Source organism: Psammomys obesus, unplaced genomic scaffold, assembly GCF_907164565.1.
Source record: "Psammomys obesus unplaced genomic scaffold, mPsaObe1.curated_primary_1811, whole genome shotgun sequence".
Taxonomy (NCBI): domain Eukaryota; kingdom Metazoa; phylum Chordata; class Mammalia; order Rodentia; family Muridae; genus Psammomys; species Psammomys obesus.
Window position 1 is genome coordinate 4,781,792 of NW_026590699.1, and position 20,894 is coordinate 4,802,685.

Sequence of the window (20,894 nt, forward strand, 5' to 3'; positions counted from 1 at the left end):
CACACACCACACACACACACACACACACCACACACACACACACACCACACACCACACACACACACACCACACACACACACACACACACACACACACCACACACACACACACACCACACACACCACACACACCACACACACCACACACACCACACACACCACACACACACCACACACACACACCAAAAACTTTCTTTTAACTTAAAGAAACCGTATAATGCTGGTTTTGTTAAGTTAAACTAATGTGAACTTTTTATGAAAGGACTTTTAACTGTCCTGTCCTGGCACTTACCAGCTTCATGTATGTACCCTGAAACCCATCTAGAGTGTGCACAGGGGAACCTCTGCATTGTAAAAATCACTGGTGCTGCCTAATATGACTGGACAGATTCCATTTCAGGCACATTGGCCATAAGTAGTCAATGGACCTAAATCTCATATAAGAAAGTATTTCTGTAACACAGGTTCCCTCAGTGCACAGATTAGATAGAATGTGTGCTTAAAATTGTTTCTGTGTCAGTCACAAACAGCAAAACTTACTCCTGAATACCAGGCCTACCTAATGAGACGCAGACAACAAAACCTTGCTCTTAAATGCAGGCCTGTGTAATGAGATTCTGTATATCTCTTTAGGAACAGGCTCTAGTCTCTATGAAATAAGCTTCTGGCGTCTAGTAGTTGTACACGGCTGGGGTCTGACCTTAAAAGTGTACTCTGCCTGCCTGCCGTAGCTCCCTACTCTCCCCGCAGGTAGGCCTTGTGTTCTGAAAGCACAGAGACTTCTCTGAAAAAAGGCCTGGACACCTTGCACAGGCCCTCAGGGTGTTAGGACCCCACAGGCACTAGGGAAAATGGGATTCACACCTTGTGTTAGCTTGTTGTCACAGACCCCTTTATGGGTCAGGCTACCGTTCGCTGAGCTGACCTGTGTCACACTCAGACACTTAGACATGGGGCAGGACTGTCTGTGCTCTGCTGTGCTTGTATTCACCTTGTGGAAGTTTACTTGCCTTATCAAGAGAGAAAGAGACTTAGAGAGAGGCCAAACACCCTGCCCCTAGGCAAACAACAACAACAACAGTGTTAGGAGGATCTCAGAGGGCTGTGTGGAATGAAGAAGTTGGACCCCTCCCTCAGTGCCAGGGCTCGATAATTGTGTATACTATATGGTTTGGAAGCAAAGATCAAGTGGACCACATCAGGGGCAGCCCTGGGAGGGTCCCCTCTGCCCCCTGCCTCGACCTCCAGCCTCAGGGCTGCGAACTTGAGAAGTAGAGGGATCCGAAAGTAAATTCCAGGGGTGGGTCCCGCCTGGGACCTGAGACTCACCGGCTGTGCAGGGCGACTACAAAGCCTGATGTTTGAGAAAGCCCTCACTCCAGCTACAGTTCCGTGGGAAGGAACTGCAGGGCTGGCCGGTGATTTTGGAGATGGACTTGTCTCCTTGGTGAGTTCTGGCATCCTGGCACATTATTGCCATCATGAAAGCCAAAGGCTCTGCAACCCCTAGTACTCACCACTTAGGATTCTCTGTCTTTCCTTGACACAAACTTCTGTTTCCTTTCAATTTCTATTCACATCATATCTCTGTCAGTTTATATACTGAGATAGCATTTTATTAGATTGTTTCAGGGTTTGTTTGTTTGTTTGTTTTCTAGGCCCAAGGGCTAAAACCTGTACAAAATTATTACTTATGATTTTGTTTTTTGTTTGTTTTGCTTTTGTTTTTACCTTGCAGAACATGCCAGAGTAATCTCAGCTTTCTTTAATTATTGGATCACACAGATTCTTCCTGAAAAAAACAATGAATAAAATTCAGTATTGCTTAAGAAGAGCTATCTGTTATTTAATGCGAAGATATAAATAGATATGATGTGAACTGAGACTTCATTCTTGTACTTAAACATTTTTATTTATTTATTATTATTATCATTATTTGATGAATCAAACCTTGGAGGCATTGAAGACATTTTTACCCTGTTATTTATATCATCTAAGACTTTAAGTGGGAAATTGGGGTAAAATTAAAGCATTTCACTTGCTTATTGTTAACATATATATTGAATTACTACGTAAAACTAGAATTTTTTCTGGTGCCTGTAACAATTAAAAATGAACATTTTGTTAAATAAACTACATAGTTTGAAGTTCTCATATTTCATTATAAATAGCTTGTGTGTGAAAGCCCTCATGCCTAGGGAAGGGCTCAGCGCATGCAAACACTAGCGATGAAGTGTGGTGACTGGAGTTTGATGCTGAAACCCAAAGCTGCTGTGCGCACCTGTAATCCCAGCACACCTTCGCCAAGACAGGAGGTGGGAGTGGAAGGATTTCCTGGAACTTCACCAGCCAGCTCGCCTGACCTGTGTGTGCAGCAGACGGCCAGCTCGCCTGACCTGTGTGTGCAGCAGACGCAAGAGAGAGCCTGCCTCAGCACGCGGAAGGCCAGAGCTCGCTCCTGGAAACCACTCTGAGATCCACACACGGGTGTGCCCGCACTCCCAGACACACATGCACACACCTAAGTTAAAACTTTTTTAAATGCCTTGTGGGTATCACAGGTCCTTTATAGGTACCAAAAGTTTAAGTAGCTTGGCTCCAGAAGAATTTAGTCTCTTCCTACTTACCTACACTAGAAACAGTGGAGAGAATCTGCTTTTCTCGTTTTCTCCTTCTTGGTGCTCTGAGGACAGCCACCAGCTTTTAAATGGTGAGTTCTAAGAGTGTTATCACTCGACCACACAGGTGCTGCAGGTGACATACTCAGCAGGAGTCCGTACTCGCTCTATCCACGAAAACAATAACTTTATTATATCGTATAATTCATATGATACAATGTGAATAAAATGAAGTTCATCACCCAGTCATTTTGGAGTGGTAGTGAGTCCTCACTGCCACCACTGTGATTCTTCTCGAGTTCTGTGCCACTGTGCCTAGCTCAGTGTGAACGTTTAGAAATGAAACACAGCTCGGGCTGCTTGCCCAGGATAGCCATGAATATAGCCAGACACAAAGTTATAAAGTTAGTTTTTTTAAACAGTAAGAATGTTTCTTTTCTTCCTTCTTTTTTTTTTTTTTTTTTGTTGTTGTTACTGTTTTTTTGTTTTAGTTTTGCTGGGTTTTTTTATTTGTTTGTTTGTTTTGGTTTTTCGAAAGTCCTGGCTGTCCTGGAACTCAGTCTGTAAACCAGGCTGGCCCTCTTCTGCCTGGAATTAAAGGCATGTGCTACCATGCCAGGCATATGTATATATACATATATATATATATATATATATATGTATGTATGTATGTATGTATATTTAACTTGTATGTTTAAGTATAAACACTGTACAACATGACAACATTGTCACAGTGTCAGGCAAAATAAACGTATTGTGTTCTTGATCCTCAGACACATTATGGCTTTGGTTTTATGGCGGCATGCAGCTTCCTGTGTGCTGTATTCCAAACATAAGGCTGTTAATTAGAGCCACCGGCTATTTCCTGTGCTCGTGGTGACGTGGTGAGAGCCATGCAGCCATTACAGTGGTGTTCTCACCAGTGGTGGCCAACGGTCGGTGTTTGGCGTTAGAAGATAGATAAGTATTCTTATTTGAGTGATAAAGCTATTTCTGCCCTCAGCCATGCCAGGTATCATCTGCCACACTTTGTAAGCAGCCCTCCCATTTGCCCAAGCTTTGCTTTCTGTTTTCCTATCAATTAATTATCATAGTAAAATTAAATGTTGCCCCTTATCTGTTATTATTTTGTTAATCTCAGCATGGCTTCTACAGTATCTAAAACAAAACCCCAGGAAGGAAAAATTACAGATGAAAGAAGTTTGCTGAACAAAACGGAGACAGACGACTGCTTTTTTGTTGCTGTGTTAAGGCAGATAATAAGCACTGCTTCTTTTTGGGCGATGTGTTCAGATTGCCAGAGCGTAACATTGAGTGCTTGTCTGATACATGTTTGTGCGTGGTGCCCATGGAAGCAGAACAGAGCATCGGCTCCCCTGGAACTGGAGTTATAAAAGGTTGTGAGCCGCTATGTGGATGCTGGGAATCAAACTCAGGCCTGCCAGGGGTAAGAGAAACAACTGCAGCTGCGCTAACCATTGAGCCATCTGTCCAACCTCTTAACGAGCATATGTAAAATTATAACCCAAACAAATTTTATTGTAAAAGCTAGTTATATGGCCACATCTTTAATTGGGGGAAAAAAAAACACCATTTTCTGATAGTGAATTTGTTAGGTACTATAGGGAAATCTTAGATACAGTGTGCACTGAAAAGGGGGGAATATTTTCTAAAATCAGCTTGCCTTACTAGCTGAAGAAATGCGGAACTCTTTTGAGTAAAGTTTTGGAGAGTAAAAGAGTTAAATCTAAGTTAGCTTTGGCAATGGATGACCAAACTAGGGCTGCCGCTCAACTCGCCATTTTTGCTAAAGGTACTGATAATTAATCTAATGTCATTAAAAAAATGGCTTCTTTTTATTGTTGTTTTTGTTTTTGAAGAAATGGTTTCTTTAATTGTTTTAAAGGACACAGCGAAATCAGGAGGTTTATGTGAAGCAGTAAAACATGTCCCTAGCACCCACATGGAAGCTCACAGCCATCATAATTTCAGTTCCAGAGGACTGGGTGCCTTCTTTAGACCTTTACATGCGCCGGGCGTGTACATGGTATACATAAATGCATCCAGGAAGAACATGCGCATATAAAGAGTTAAAGCAATATTTATGTTCCTTGTGTAGTTATTGTTGGTGTTTGGTGATGACAGATAAAAGAGAGAGAGACTTGTAAAACTAATCAAAGATGATGTACTTTCTACCACAAATCCCCCTTTAATGAGGTATCATTAATGAGGTTTGCACAGGGTCATTAAGAATGTATAACATCATGCAAATCATCATCAAGACTGAATTTCTTAAGAACCAAGGATTGGAGCTGGAGAGATAGCTCAGTGGTTAAGAGCACTGTCTGCTCTTCCAAAGGACCAGGGTTCAATTCCCAGCACCCACATGGCAGCTCACAACTGTCTATAATGCCAATTCCAAGGGATCTGATACCTTCACACTAATGCACATAAAATAAAGTTAAATAAATTTTTAAAAAAAGAACCAAGAATTAAGTCATTGTTGATTCTAGAAATACCTTAAAGTCATTGATGCTGACTGCCAATACCACTTTTTGGAAGTAAGATAAGTTGAGGCCAAACATTAAAAGATTTATGACTTGTAACATATTATCAAGTCTTTTATGATATCAAAACAAAATTTATGCCAGAACTTGACCATGAAAACGGGTTTACAGACTTAGCATTAAATCCATTTAGTGGATCTAGCCATTTGTTCAAATGAATGAAGCATATGTCATCAAGATGGAAACCAACTTATCACTACATTTCAAATCATGACAGCTTTCGAGTGAAGCTGAAATTATGGCAAGCTCCAGTTAAGGCTAACAGTTCTATGGATTTTTGATACATTGACTAAACATAGTTCTTGGGGGGAAAAAATGTAGCCTCAATCTTTTGATTTTAGATTTTTAAAACATTTCATATAGTCCAGCAAAATGCCAGTATTTTTGGTATATTCATTACTCTCTTCGGTTGACTTAAATTATCAAACAGAATGCACAGTCTTGCCATCAGCCATTCAAATTAAAGGAAAAAAATTCAAGACGAGGTGGCCTAGAACTCACTATGTAGAACATGCTGGCTCCAATTCACAGAGATCCATCTGCCTCAGCCTCCCCAGTTCGGAGATTAAAGTCATATGCCACTGTGCCCAGCAAACTTCTCTCTTTCTATTATAGGTTCCATTCTCCCAGAAACAAATATCCCTTATTTCACAACCATGCCTTTTTTTCATGCCATCCCATTTAGGTTGCACCTACATATGTGAACAACTATTTTCAAGAATAGAACACACACACTTAGAGTAAAATTGGGACCAAATGTTTGATGAACACCTTGAGCGTTCACTGAGAATTGCAGCTTCATCTACCAAGGAGATACTGATGCCTTTCTTTCTCAAATGTTGGATATCTCACTTGTTTCATAATAAATGAATAAGTCAATGAAGTTTTATTAATCATTCATATTTGTTTGTTTTTTAATTTGGAAAGCAAACATGGGACCTGCTTTCTTTACAAATGCTTTATAATTACTATTATGATGTGGGGGTTTTATGTGCAGTGGTAGAGATTGTGAAAATTATACACAGACCTCTTTTGTGTGCGTAAGTTCTTGTTAGTGTTTTGTGTGTTTAATATGTGCTTTAGGACACATCACCCATTGTGACACTGAGAAGTCAAAAGATTGGACGCTCCTGATTTACATCACCTTGTTGATGGGCAGCGAGTTCTAATCCGTGGTCCCCCTTCACTTGAGTTTGTGGAAGCTCTATGTACTCTTACTCCTTTATAAAACCAAACGAGATTGGTTTTGTTTGTGATGCTTCTTCCCTTCTCCTGACCCTAAGTACGGAAGTGCCATTTGGAAAGAGGAATGAGGAACAGAGAAGGAAAGGAGGACAAGGAAGGGTCATGGAAGGGCGCCCATGACCAAGATACAGCATACACACACGTGTAAATGTAGTTTTAAGTCCTTCCCACACTTTATGCTACTTTTAAAAAGTAACCTTAGAAAAGGAAGGGGTAGATTGTGAATGATAGAAAAGAATGAGCTACAGTCAGTACAGCTGGACCTAGTCCTTGCCATGAGTTCATTCATACCTCGGTTTCTTCTGTCCATAGTGTCCATTTGGTCTCTGACTTAACACCCCGGATCCTCGGCCTTAATCTCTGCAGCATTTATCCTTGGTAATGTTTAGGGAACATTTCCAATTTAAATGAGACAAAGCCAATGACTTCTTTCCTGGTGCCCACAGTTTGTTTCCTCAGGCCCCTTGGCAAGGTTACGCACTGGTGTGCAGAGGCGGAGGTGTAATTGAATTGGAACAGGTGAGATAATCATAACTCATAACCTTTATATATAATTCTAATCCCAAACAGAAAAATATAGAGAAACAAAGCTTGTCTGTAATACGTTAGTGCAACCATGGCTAATCTGATTCTCCTGCTATGTTGAAGTCAATAGTAATGAGATCATTTTCTCCCCTGCAATGTTGCAAATTGTGCATACAGCCCACTTAATTCCTATAGGCCTTTCAGAAGACAAAGAAAAAGAAGCTCTTAAGAATATAGGGAAAAAGAGATTGCTAACATTGATGATTATGCTTCAAAACAGGAGGAAGTCTTTTCTAAGAATGTCAGTATTCTACTGATTATTTTGATATTATTTACACAAACTGGAGGAGTGATAGCTGGTGGAAACGCCTCCCTGTGGAGCTGGTGCCAGCAATGCTACCAGAGCTGTGCGGAGCCCACACACCTCGTCCCACTCCGCTCCTCCTGAGTCTTTGTTCTCCACCGAACCCTGAGTATGTCTTCTGCTTCCGGGCACTGTATTCTGAAAACCTGACAGATGCGTCTGGCTTTCTCCAAGCATGCCCATGAGGCATGCACGGGTAAGCCATGTAAGGTCCTGCGCAGTTCCGAGGGGCTGCACTTACCCCGAGCCTTTCAGCAATGCAGTGTTACCATTTTCCTTCTGCTACCTAACAAATTACCATAAATATCCTGTTGGAGACAGCCCTGTTTCTACCCCACAGTGCCTGTGGGTCAGGTCTGGTGACAGATAGACTAGGCATCCTGCTTGGGGCCTTGAAAAAAACTACTGAGATCGAGCGTGGTGGTAAAGGACCGAGGTCCTGTTTCCAGTTTGGCTCTCTTCTACATCTTCCTCAGCTTCTCTCAGCTCAGAGTCCCAGCCACAATGCTCTGGGGGAGACGCTGGCTGAGAAAGAAGAGGCAAATGGGAAAGAATAGGGCTCTGTCTGTCTGGCAGCCTTTGCTTCCAGGCCTCCCTCTGTCTAGGCTCACTGTGCTGCCTCCAGATATCTTAACCTCTTGGCAGCACAACCTAAAACCGCTCCCTGTTTTGACAGGATGAGTGTGCTTCACTCCTCTTTCCTGTCCTCCCTGGCTCCTTCCTTCTCTTACCTCTTCCCTGAATGACGTTCACTGTTTTCTCATTGGACTTTGGTCCCTGGTCCCTCCAAGAGTAAGAGTGCCCCTCGGAGGCCTCAGGCTGATCTATTGCTCTGGTCTCAGGTAAGCTGAGGTTGCCCTGAGATGTGCTATAATTAATTTCCCAGGCCCGCCTACCCAACAGCTCCTGACGTGACATCTTGTTGGAGAGTGTTTTACTTGAGGCCCCTAGTACACGATAGGCACCTGGTCATGTGTCCATGGTGCAACCTTGTTATCACTGATAGTGAGCGAATGGCCTCAGTGAGCAAGGAGAGCCTCCTAGTCCAGAGGCCACATGCCAACGTAACAGGTAGCGGGGGAATGGCCTTTCCAGAACGTCGGCTGCTGGTTTCCAGCAGGGCTCGAGTCCTGATGCTAACAGCCCTCCACTCTCACAGCAACCCCATTCAGCACTCACATCTCCTTTGAGACAGGACAAGCCACTGAGCTTCTTACCCTTTTCCCCAAAAACAAGGCTTCATCCATTCCTAGAAAGCCCCTGCCAGTAACTGAAGGAGACAGACTGGTACAGATGCAGGGCATAGGCATGGGCAGGCGCTGCCTCAAACTCTTGCCGCCATGGCTTCTCTTCCATGGACGGACCGAGCCCTCTGAAACCACGAGCCAAAATAAACCCTCACACACACACACTTGAGCTGTTTCCGTCAGGCATTTTCGTCCCAGCAATGAGCCGTGTGGCTTACACAGGAGCAGGGGTAAGAAGGGGTAGAACGTGTCCGGATCGGTGACTGTGTGTGTGTGAACATGTCATCAGTGTACACAACCGACACATTAACCCGAACAGCATAAAATAAGAAGTATTGGACTTAGTCCTCTTCCTGACATTTTATGTTTACAAACATATAAATTTATATATACACTTATATAAACATGTAAGTTTATGTCCAGGAGGAAAGTTGGATTCTAGGTTTTGTTGTTGGTTTTTTTTTTTTTTTTTTTCTTAATCAATGGGAAAACATAATTTTTGACATTTTGGTTGTTAACCGTAGCTTTTAGCAGCTGAATCATTTCTCCAGCACAAAAGTAATTTTTGAGCAAACTGATCTGGTAATAAACTTTCTTAGTTCTTTGTCGTGCCTGGGAAAATCAGCTAACCATAGGTCTCAGAGGCCTGTTAGTTAACAGAAACTCTGTGAGGAGGGGCACATTTGCTTAGGCTTCTGTGTATGCTCATGTGGGTGACACCCCAATCCTGAATCTCCATGCAGGCGTCAGGCTTATGTGAGTTCATTTTCCAAGTGGCCAGACTGGACGGCCCACTGTGCATGTTACTCTGAGTTTAGAAAGAGCATTGACCCACTGTTTGCCTGTGTCGTCAAAAGTGTGGTCGTAACGAGTAGTTGTGAGACAATCACAGGTCTATCGTGAGTGCACTGCTCCCTCAGAGGGTGTGTACCATGAAACCTCCACCCAGTGTGCACGCTAGACCTGCTTTACACGGTCCGTCTTTACAGGCATCTACCTGAGCTTTGGTTTCCACTCTAAAAGTGGGGACAGCAACAGCCCAACGTGCCTGTCTTAGTTATTTCTCTGTTGCTGTAAAAAGACTCCATGACCAAGGCACCTTATAGAAGAAAAGGGTTATTGGTTTAGTTTCAGAGGGTTAGAACTTGTGACCAATCATGACAAGGACCAAGGCAGCAGGCAGACATGGAAATGGAGCAGTAGCTGAGAGCTCACTTACTGAGCCACTAGAGAGAGGCAGAGAGAGAGAGAGTCAGGATGGCATAAGCCTTTTGAAAATTCTAATCCCTTGATAAAACAGATAGGCCCAGAGAATCTGTCCAGAATGCTGTTTTATCAGTGGCAACTACTGACCAATTGAAAAGTGAGAAGCAATAATACTCACCTGACGGATTTTCTCTTAAGCCATTTCCATAATGACAATAGTGATGGCACTCAATTATATTTTTTTTTATTTCAGTCACTCCTAATAATAAAAATTGAAGAAATAAAAATATCTAAAAAGAAAGAAAGTTCTAAGACCGTCCCTAGTGATACACCTCTTCCCACAAGGCTACACCCTCCTGATCCTTCCCAAACAGTTCCACTGACTAGGGACCAAGTATTCAAATACATTAGTCTTTGGGGGCCATTCTCATTCTAACCACCATAACTCGTAAGGATCAAAGGGAAACTAAGGATCACTGAGGCTGTTGGGAGGGGCAGAGACACTTTGCTGCCTTCCTGGCTGAGTTTTGATAGAGGAATACCATGTGCTCAGCAAGGCAGTTTTTGGAGGCAGGTTTTGCCTTTGTAACCTCTAGATAATCTTGTTTATTTGATGCTGACAGCAAACTCTTAAGATGTAGTCCAGGGACTTAATGCATTGCCTATAGTACTGTCAGTAGAAGACCCCAGAGCCCTCACAAGCTGTGCATACCTTTGTATGAAAATACTCTGTATTTTGCTAAATGTCAGTTTAGAGAAAGCCTTTTTGAGAGCTGGAAGTTTTTCTAGGTCTCCTCTGGTTATTCTCAATAGGATTTTTTTTTTCTAATTTTTGGAGAATTATCCTGAATACATAAGGCTGTTACAGGTGGGAAAAGGAATTCTATTTTTTTTTCCTCCTTTTTAATTAGAGCATTTGAAATGTTGTATATGTTCTGCTCAAAGTCATTCTGGCTTGTAATATGCTAAAACTAATTCAAGTCAACGTAGATTTTGCCTAGTTAAATCTCAGAATAGTATAGGGAGGTTTTAATTAAGCATCTGCTAAGAGTAAATGGGTTATGATAATTTTTTATAATAGCTATCATTTTAAGCAGATAATGCCAAACACTTGGAAGAAGAATTGAAATATTCACCCACTTAATTACACAGTGGACATTTCTTCATTGGATTTCATGCTAGGGTCAGTGCCTATTGGAGATGGAAGAAATTCAGAAACAGAGCCTAGAGCCAAGAAAATTGGGTCAGCATATGTCACCCATGTGTAGACCTGGCACCCAACTCTTGGAGTGGTGTCCGCTTGTGCAACATGATAACTCAAATCCTTACAAGGTTATATTTCACATACTGAAGAGTCCAACACAGACATAGCTTGAAATTGATAATACTCTAAGCTGAAAGTTGAAGATATTCAAAGCTTACCAGCTCTGATGTATCCTCACCCTTTCTGTTTGCCCTTACCTGAGGTCAGCCTACCCTGGAATTGGGACTCAAGAACACAGGGGTCAGACCATAAAACACACTAGGGGTTATAGTAAACCTTCCATTGTGCCAAGGAAGGGAACTGACCTTGGGTTCCTGGTTCCTAGGAGTTGGCCTATCTCTGCCTCTGTCTCTTTCTTAGTCTCTCTCTCTCTTTCTCCTTCCTGCCCTCCCTCTGCCCACTCACCTCTTGCTTTCTCAGGAGTGTCTCAAGGCAAGGGCACACATGTTTTACCCTTAACTCATCTTGTATAGATACCTTGTTGAGAGCCATCCCTGTCTGTCTCCACTAAAGGCAGAAGTTGGACAATTCTGTGTGCTGTTGGAATTTGACTTGGACATTTGGGAGAGCATTCATTTTCAAACAGCAAAGTGAAAGATTATAGTAAAGAATGGCTATGAGAAGAAAATCAGTGCTTCTTGGCCTCCAGGGTCTGTATCAGCTCCTACCTCAAGAAACATCACCCTGTTCCTTGTACACTACACTGCTTCCAGTAAAGTTCAATATCTGGTTACGAGTGCAGGAAGGCTCTGCCTAACTGGCACCCAGGGCTCACCACTGAAGCTTTTCTTCCCACCTGCCTTGCCCCAGGACTGAGATCCCTATTTGGAGCTCAAAAGACTGTGGACATCTATGGCCAGGTAATGTCTTCTACTGCATTCAGATCACTAGAGCTCTCTTAAGGAAAGAGACATTGACATCCACAGTGCTGACGGTCCCTAAGCCAGCCTCCCACCAGCTGGGAGTTCTTTTGATTGCCTACCAGAGGTTCCATATCTATATACCCTGTTCATTCCCACATCATCCAGAAAGAGGTATGCATAGGTTTGGGAAAATACTGGAAACAGGGGCTGACTCTAGAGCTCTGTGTTCTTGCTTGTAAGAGAGCAGTTCTCATGTGCAAGACCAGTCAGAGCAGGGGCTCCTGATCCACCAGGCAGCCAACATGGATAAGGGCCTAGGCCTGCAGCCACTAGTGTCCATCCCACTCTCCTCTGCTGAGGTCCTGGAATCCACTCTTAGGTCTGGCTGGGATCTCCAAGGGCTGCACGTCCTTGAAACTGACAAAAGAATGCTAGTATGTGGCTCCCTGAGCTGCTCCACACCTCAGAGGCAACAGCCTTTCCTCCTGTATCCTCTCCTCGCCTGCCTTCTTTGGTTACCTACTAAGAAGCTGCATAGCACCTCCACAGTTCTTCACAGAGGAGAGCACTCAGAAGCACCAAGCAGTTGAAATACCCGTTAGCTTTAGATGCAAGTAGTCTGGGCTGCCTTCATCCCCTAGAACCAGGAAGGGCCCCTTCCTTGCTAGAGCTTTTGGGGACCTGGGGTTTTAGGTGGTGATAACTACAATGGTTCCATCTGACAGATGACGATGCCCTAAGAGGCATTCACTGGGCTGTAGTTTGGCAAACACACTTGGGCCTGACCAGTGCATTCTTCAGTCCTGCTGAGCGTCCTGAGGCTTTGATTCAGTTTTCTACCATCACAAACATTAACATGCTCTGGGTGCAAATGATGTCACTGAGTATGTGAGATCTACAGTGACAGGAGCCAACACATCACAGAAGATAACATGGCTGTGAGGTAAATAAATGGACTGAGACCTCATTGTAGCCCCCAAGTGAACTAATGTTTCCAGTGTCTGTACTTTAAGAAGGTCACCTCCAGACCATAACATCCTCCCCAGGAATGCTCTCATGCACTGAGATGGCAGAGCAAGCCAGCCCCAGTGTGTGGCTCTGTGGCTACAGCCCTGAGCACCTGGGCTCTCTGAAAAGAACGGAGCCTCTTGTCTTGCCTTCTGTCTCCCAACACCCAGACAAGTGTGTCCAAATACATAACATACCCAAGAGCTAATTCTCAGAACCCGCACACGCCTTGTGTACACTCAGCAAAAACAAAGCACTTTCTATGGGCTCTTCCAAAGTTGTCCCTCAGTTAGGGATCTGAAAGGATAAAGTTGTACCTGGGAGCTTTTCTCACATGCCATCATTCTTGTTCCAAGTAGCATGGCTCACTTCCTTCCTTCCTTCCTTCCTTCCTTCCTTCCTTCCTTCCTTCCTTCCTTCCTTCCTTCCTTCCTTATCTTTCAAGCACTTAGTAGAAGGTCTCTTGTACAGGGCTACTGAGCCGATCCCAGTGGAGGCTGGAGGAAAGACTAGTCCTTTCTGAGGTAAAATGGAAGAGATGTGACGAGATGCTACTGAGCAGAGACACTCGATCCCTTGGGCTTGAAGGCTTCACAGAGACGAAGTATTAGAGAAAACATGGAGAAACCAGATGGGGTGTCTTCAGAAGGTGATGGAGCCAAAGCCAGAAGTTGTGAGAGCGCTGCCTCTGCGCCTAGGAGTCCCCAAGCTCGGACATGATGAGTGCTTCCCTGTGCAGGAAAGCACTGTTATTGGCTATAATTGGAATAATCTCTGGAGGACAGTTGAGATGAGGAATGAGCGGAGCATCCTCTGAAGCGCTTTACAGTACAAGCTATTAACCCTCCCCACACTAATGAAAGCCTTCTGGAGTACAAGTGTGAGTTCGCCTTCTTTCAGTTTCCTAAGTTACGCTGCTTAAGGACACTTGGGGATTTCCTTCATTTTTATCTTTAATTTTGAAAATGATACCCTGACAATGCAATTTATATTTAGCTGCGAAAGGGCAACCATGCAGGCAGTGAGCTTCAGTTCCACTTTCGAATCTTGTTCATTGAGGCGACAAACCAAGGTAGGCCCAAACCAAGCTGAGGCCTTTCTTTCCACAATAATTTAATTGGAGAAAAATTGAAAAGTAAACCTAGTTGTTTCTGAACGATTACCCACAGTTACAACAGCAAGAATGTAGGTTAGAGAGTGAAGTAAATGCCTACTTCCCAACCTCCCATTAGGTGAAACGAGAAGATTTGTATCTTTGGAATGGAGCCTGGTTCTGGTCCAGGAATCAGCGCAAGTTTGTTCCTTGAGGGCACAGTACAGACAAAGCCACACCAGGCTGAGGAAGTGAACTAGATGGGTTGCCAAGTTTCAAACACTTCCACCAAACACTCATTCTCCCTAGAGGATCTTGCTTTGAAGTTTTTGTTGAAACAAAACTGAATTTTAAAAAGATATGAACCATCTGAAGCTTTCGTTGGATTGTGTCAGAATCTAATTGGTACAACTCTGTCCCCACCCCTACCCTATTATATATGAACTGGGGAAAAAATCCGGTTCCGTCTCCAGGTGGTCTGAGCCTCTGGGAAGTGAAGAGTGTCTGTCTGTATTACACTGGCATATCTTAGGGCATGAGCAGCTGATCACACGCATGTCCGGGTCCTCGGGCAGGAGGGCTAAGTCCGTGTCAAGCAGCATGGCACCAGGCCACAGTACGTGTGTGACCAGCCCCTACCCTGGCTTAACTATACACAGAAAGAGAGTGCGTGGAACTCCTACCAGCGGGTGGCTTTGAATTGCTGAGAAGGGAGCAAGTGGCTCTGACGTGGGAGGCGAGTGTGAGCACGCTGCTGCTGTACCATCGACACAGGTGTGAGCCGTGGGGACCTTTTACCACGGGGCCCCTGTGTATGAGACGAGGGTGAGTCCCTGTGGGAGCAGGATCTTGCTCGCACCTCTTCCTTGGCGCTGGCATTGTTACAGAAGCAGGTTGGGGAAATCCTGTAACTGAAGAGCCCCCCTTGCCCTCCAGGGTGTGCCTGGCTCTGAAGGAAATGGGCTAGGCCCAGAGCAAGACATCCTGGAGCAGGAGGGCCTGGAGGCACCTTGGCTTTCCCAGTGCTGTGTGAGAGCCAGGCTAGAGCGGACCTGCGGGGACCGAGGGGTCAGTGCTGACACTGAAGGTGTCACGGCAGGCCAGCTGGAGCTTGCAGGCCAGTGACCCTAGAGATAATCAGAAAGAGGAAGCTTTTCAAATTGCAGGCGCATATTTTGAGGTATTTGGTGACAGGTTCTTACTATGTAGCGCTGGCTGGACTAGAACTTTGTAGATCAGGCTGGCCTCGATTATAGAGGTCTGCCTGACTCTTCTTGGAGTGCTGTGATTAAAGGCATGAACAATCATGCCCAGCAATTTTTAGGGTTTTTTTTTGTTTGTTTGTTTGGTTGGTTGGTTGGTTGGTTGTTTGGTTTTGGTTTTGGTGACAGGGTTTCTCTGTGTAACAGCTCTAGCTGTACTGAAATTCTCTCTATATACCAGGCTGGCCTCAAACTCACAGAGATCCACCTACCTCTGTCTCTTTAGTGCAGAGATTAAAGGCGTGTGCCACCACCAGGCATCCAATTTTAGGTTCTTGAAGCAGTATATTGCTCAAATATTCAGCTGCAATGACCATTGCTCTCCTTAAGCAGGAGGTAACTGTTGCCCCCAAGACATATTACACAGTCCAAGAACTACCAGTTATCTGTGTGTAAACAGCTCATTGCAAGAGAATGAGGAAAGAAAACAGCTCGTTGCATGGATTCTCGCTTTGCTCCACCAGCTTCTTTCTAGACCCAGCCCCTCCAAACTGGTTAGAATTTCAAGGCGTGTTAGGAACGCAAGTTCCCCACACACTGGCGGAATTACTGCCTTCAGCAATAAGATGCACACTGAGTGTTACGTCATGCCCACATGTCAGCAGCAACCTTGTCTGCGTGATAGGAATTCCCTGGCTGAGCGTTCTCACACCTGAGGACTAAATTTGAATTTCGGACACCCCACATCCTCAGCAATGGCAGAAACCGTCGGTGACTCACAAAGTTCTCCGTGACTTCCTGGCATACAACACAACCAGAAGACTCCCAGGTTTCCCTGCAGCTTATTAAGGCCATGAGGGAAAAGAATGCTGCCCGTAAAGATTCACACACAAAACCGGGCCTGGTGGCCCACACCTGTGATCCCAGCACTCAGGGAGGCAGAGGCAGGAGGGTATCTGTGGGTTCAAGGCCAGCCCAGTCCACAAAGTAAGTCCAGGGCAGCCAAGGCTACACAGAGAATGTCTGCATTCTGCTCTTGGTTTTAGCCAAATGCTGACCATAGTGAATACAGCCACAGACACTCCAAGGTGGATGATTCTAGAAGCCAGACCCCTTCCTCCAGCTACTCTGTGTGACAGACCACCCTCTGAAATGGCGGCTAAGGTGTAAGTAGGGATCTGTTTAACAGACAGGGCAGCCCTGAGGACCCAAGAAATTAGTATTTGGAAGTGGCAACCGCTCAAGAAAACCTGAAATCCAGGGTTTTGACAGCTTTAGGCAACTGAGTAAGAAAAAGAATGGCCAGCTCAGACATCAGCAGAATGCCTGCTCAACCTTCAGCTGACTCACCAGGAAGGCAGATAGAGGCTCTGCCAGGGCTCTGCAGAGATTTGGAGAGGCCTAGTGTGAAGCCTGTTGGCATGGTAACATGTTATTCAACAAAAATGAGGAACCACCTACACAGGCTTCCAGGAGTGACCTGTTTGAAAACTGAAACCCTTTGAGCGGGAGGCCAGAGGAGCAAAACCTGAGAAATATTTACTGATAAGGAATTCCAGGATTCTCAGAGCTAGGAAACAGTATGCCAGGGCAAAGGGCAAGTGAAAAATGAGTACTACAGATTTGGGGTCTGGTTAATTTTGGTGTGTGATATTTTTATTTATTTGCAATTTTTAAATAAAGTTTATAATATTAAAAAAAAAAAAAAAGAACATGACCTGCCAACCCAAGCCTAATGCTTCAGCTGAAGAGAGGTTTATGATAAAAGGAAACTGGGTTAGGAAACAAGAGCAGAGGAGGCAGTACCCAAGAAAGCTAAGAGGAATCAACCCAGTTTATTGGGTTAGAGGGAAGAGTTCAAAGCTCAGCGCGCTTTTAGAATCTGGCATAGACCCTAAGAACCCTTGGTCCCAGCAGCAGATGGATTGCAATGGTTGTAAAGGCTCTCGGGCATTTTCCAAGAGTGCTAGCTGGAAGTCACGTTGGACACGGGAAGAGAAAGCAGAGCCAGAGGTCACCAGCAAGTGTTCTGCCTAGAGCAGACCTAGGGTCCGTGAAAGAGTACACCCTGCAACATGGGCTTCATGCCCCCTCTTGGAATGAGGTCACCACTGTGGCCCTATCCCCTCTATTTGGACTGTAATTTATGCTACAAAAGTTCTTTTTCCTGCTTAGCCACTTATATGATTGGACTGGGAGTTGAGAGCATAAAAATCCTTTTCCTGCTTAACCACTTATATGGCTGGGTTGGGAGCTGAGAGCAAACAGTAGCTTGTGCTTAGTTTAATGTGCACTTATCCATGAAGAACCACTACGGACATGATCGGGATGCTAAACATTATGCAAATGGCCTAATTTCTTAGCTAAATGTGGTATTACGAAGGAACTCTGGGTTGTCTCTCTCAGGAAAGGCTTTGCGCCCTGTACTGAGGACAAGAAATAAGTATTCAGTGACTAAATCATAGTTGAAGGCTGACTATGCTCGGATTTCTCAGCTTCCTGGGCATACAAGTAGATTCCATTTCCCAGTTCTATTGGCACCTCAAATGACCTCCTGACCCAGTTCTATCAATATGCTGCAGACCAGAAGCCAGCTAAGAGAAGGTCCAGGACGCGTCTGGGAAGTAGAGCCCAGGGTTATGGTCAGAACGTACCACACGTGAGCCCTGGCTTTATGTACTGTGTGAACGGTACAGAATGCCCCTTTCTTGTTCTTCTATGCTTTTCTTTTCTGTGTGTTGTTTGCAAATAATGCCTGACTTTGGCAGGGCAGCTGCCTCTGACTGCAGTACTTGCCTTGTTTGCTTGCCATTCGAGAAAGTAACCCTCCGAATGCTTTTTGTACACAAAAGTCAAATGAGGTGGAGTTATAGCGGGAGCTGCTTCTTAAGAGCCTTTGTGCTGAGCTATCAGACACGCTTGCTACTACAAAGCACAGAGCAAACACATCATTCAGCTGGTAATGCCATCCTCCGAGCTCAGGAGAACTTGGCATTCCTTGTTTTCAGTAGTTTACCAGGGAAGCTATAGAAAACTACCACAAGGTAGATGGATTATGTAAGAAAAATCTGTCTTCTCACGTTCTGGAACAGGAAGATCAAGACACAGGCAGAGCTGTAGCTTGTCATCCCTCCCCACACTCCCACCTCCGCCACCCCCAAGGGCACCTTCTTTGGCTTTCCCCTTGCGCACACACACCCCATGGCTCTTCTCTGGCACATCCCTGCCATTTCTCCTTCTCTACTACCACTATCTCCTCCTCCCCCTCTTCCTCCTCCTTCTATAAAGACACAAGGTACTAATCCCTTTGGATTGGGCCCACTGTAACATCACTTCACATTGGTGAACTCTGTAGCAATATAAAGTCACATTCCGGGAGACTGAGGGTTAGAATTCCCACGTGTGTCTTGTTGAAAGGACACAACTCAGCCCATAGCAGCGGGACGTTAAGTTCTTGAACCTGGGCTGAATGTTGTGTGGTGGAGGAGGCAGAGCCAAGCTCTGTCGGCACTGGCTTGCCGCAGACCTCCATTTATCCTCTCACGCACACTGCCCAGCGTCCCACCTACTGCCATTTGCTGTGTTCCCCGCCCCACACACTTTGTATAATCTCAGCTCTCAGGATCTGTGCAGCTAAGATTCACACTCGGGTATACAGGGATGTGTCAATCATGGGCCCAAGGTTATGGCCCCAGGCAGGCAGCTTCTTTTAAGTGAACTGAAGGATATTGAAATATGGTAGCTTTGATTTCTTTCCAGCTACAACACCTAGGAGACTGGGGTTTTTTAATAATTATTTTTGCTTTGAAAATATTATCAACCCATCAACAACTATCTTGAGGAAAGTCCCAAGCTTGGGCTTTAATCAGTGCCTTAAGCCTCTCAGAATAGCTAATACTCTAGAAATCATCTCATAGAAGCATCTTATTTATTTGGGCACACGATTTGCTTGTTTGAAGATTTATCTTTTAGGAATTGCATTGCACCTTTCACCAATGTAAGTGGTGTTATAAGTTTTTACACACCAGGTTTTCAGAGTACAGCTATGTTCAAAATTTGGATCCACTTATTCTGTGATATTTATATGAAATGACATCATAATTATGATATCCCAGTTTTTAAACTCTTTAAGTCAAAATTGGGTGAGTAAATTTCTCTTTCTTATGTAGTAAGTAGACTTAGAAAATCTAAGGAGAAATGAGATATTTTCATTTGAAAAGTAATTTAAAGCCATGCCTTCTAAAAGAGAGAGAGAGGCCCTTAGTCATATAGAAAATATGGAAGGTGATTTAGCACAGGGTATCAAGAAAACCCAGACTTTAGTGTGTCTGTTCTGAAAGGCCAAGGGAACTGACGTTGCTGCAGGCTGTCAGGAGAAGGTGATGTCCAGAGATGTCATCAGGACTCCAAGCCCTTCATCTCCTAGCAGCTAGGTTTCCACTCTGGTTCAGGTTAGGCTATACCTATCATGGTCTCAGGCCCCTCATGGTCTGGGGAAATTGGCTAGACCTTGGGCCTGGACCCTGAACTCATATAGGGCAGGTAGGTGGCACACAGTTCTCCCAGGGTTCTCGAGTGGAAACAGGGATGGTCTCATCCATAGGTCATTGTTTTAAGATACTGGCATCTGGGCTAGGACAGAGGGGTCTCTGTGACTACCCAAGTGAAAGACCCAAACTATCACTAGGCCAAAGAAAGAAGAAAGGGAAGTTGAGTGACATCTCCTATCTCTCCTCTTCCCATGACTCAGACAGCTTCACCCACATGGATAGAGGAACTCTAAGCCTTAGTGCCCGAAGCCTCCACCATGCATGTGAGGCAACTCTGCTGGGTACCACCTGGTTCAATGCCTGACCATGGTACCAGGTCATGAGCCTGCACATGGAGAGCAAGCAAAGCCAGGTTCTTCATCATTTAGGAGATTGTCTCTTAGGAAACAAAAGGTATCAAAGGCCTTCAAGAAGAAGCCCAGGGAAGGCAGGAGTTTTCTCAGTGGATGAGTTAGGACCAGTGCCACATGACTGGCCAGGCTGCTTCCCACTCAGCTCTGACTAACGCATGGTATGGCCTCACCTGGGGCCTGCAGGCCTCCAAGGAGCTTCCTAGTGATGTCACAACTGAGTTTTAAGGAAGAGTACGAGGGCTTGGTTTTGCTTCCTTGTAGTGTGCAACTTTCTTTCTAGCCTCCAAGGAAAGAACAGAAGAACAGTCACATTTGATGAAAAGAAGAGGGAACGGGAACCACCTGCTTCCTCTACAGCTGTGGGGTCTCTGCATGCCCAGGCCCTGCCTTCAGCACCTCTGACAGGACAGAGTTGGAGCCTGAGCTTCCGTTCCCCATCCCAGCGTTTCTGCTCTATCAGGCACTTGCCGTCCTGTTGCTATGATGCCAGAGGTGTATGACTTTAATAAAATGCCATCTGTAAAGCCGAGTGGTGGTACACACCTTTAGTCTCAGCACTCAGAAGGCAGAGGGAGGCGGGTCTCTGAATTCAAGACCAGGCTGGTATACAGATCAAATTCCAGTATGGCCAGGGCTACACAGAGAAACCCTGTCTCAAAACACAAAAAGAAAGAAAGAGAGAGAGACAGAGAGAGGGGGAGAGAAGGAGAGCGAGAGAAAGAAAGAGAAAAAGAAAGGAAAAGAGAAAGAAAGAAAGAAAGAAAGAAAGAAAGAAAGAAAGAAAGAAAGA

The 20,894-nt window shown here is 44.7% G+C and overlaps 1 protein-coding gene across 1 annotated transcript in view; it reads left to right on the forward strand.

Moving 5' to 3' along the window:
- The window catches only part of Erich1 (glutamate rich 1), a 60,083-nt gene extending 57,077 nt beyond the window's left edge, over positions 1–3,006 (forward strand). Inside the window, exon 6 of the mRNA XM_055608392.1 lies at positions 1,738–3,006. Within this exon, the coding sequence (XP_055464367.1) occupies positions 1,738–1,811 (74 nt within the window). The 3' untranslated portion in view covers positions 1,812–3,006. The remainder of the gene's footprint in view (positions 1–1,737) is intronic.
- Positions 3,007–20,894: the final 17,888 nt, after the last annotated feature.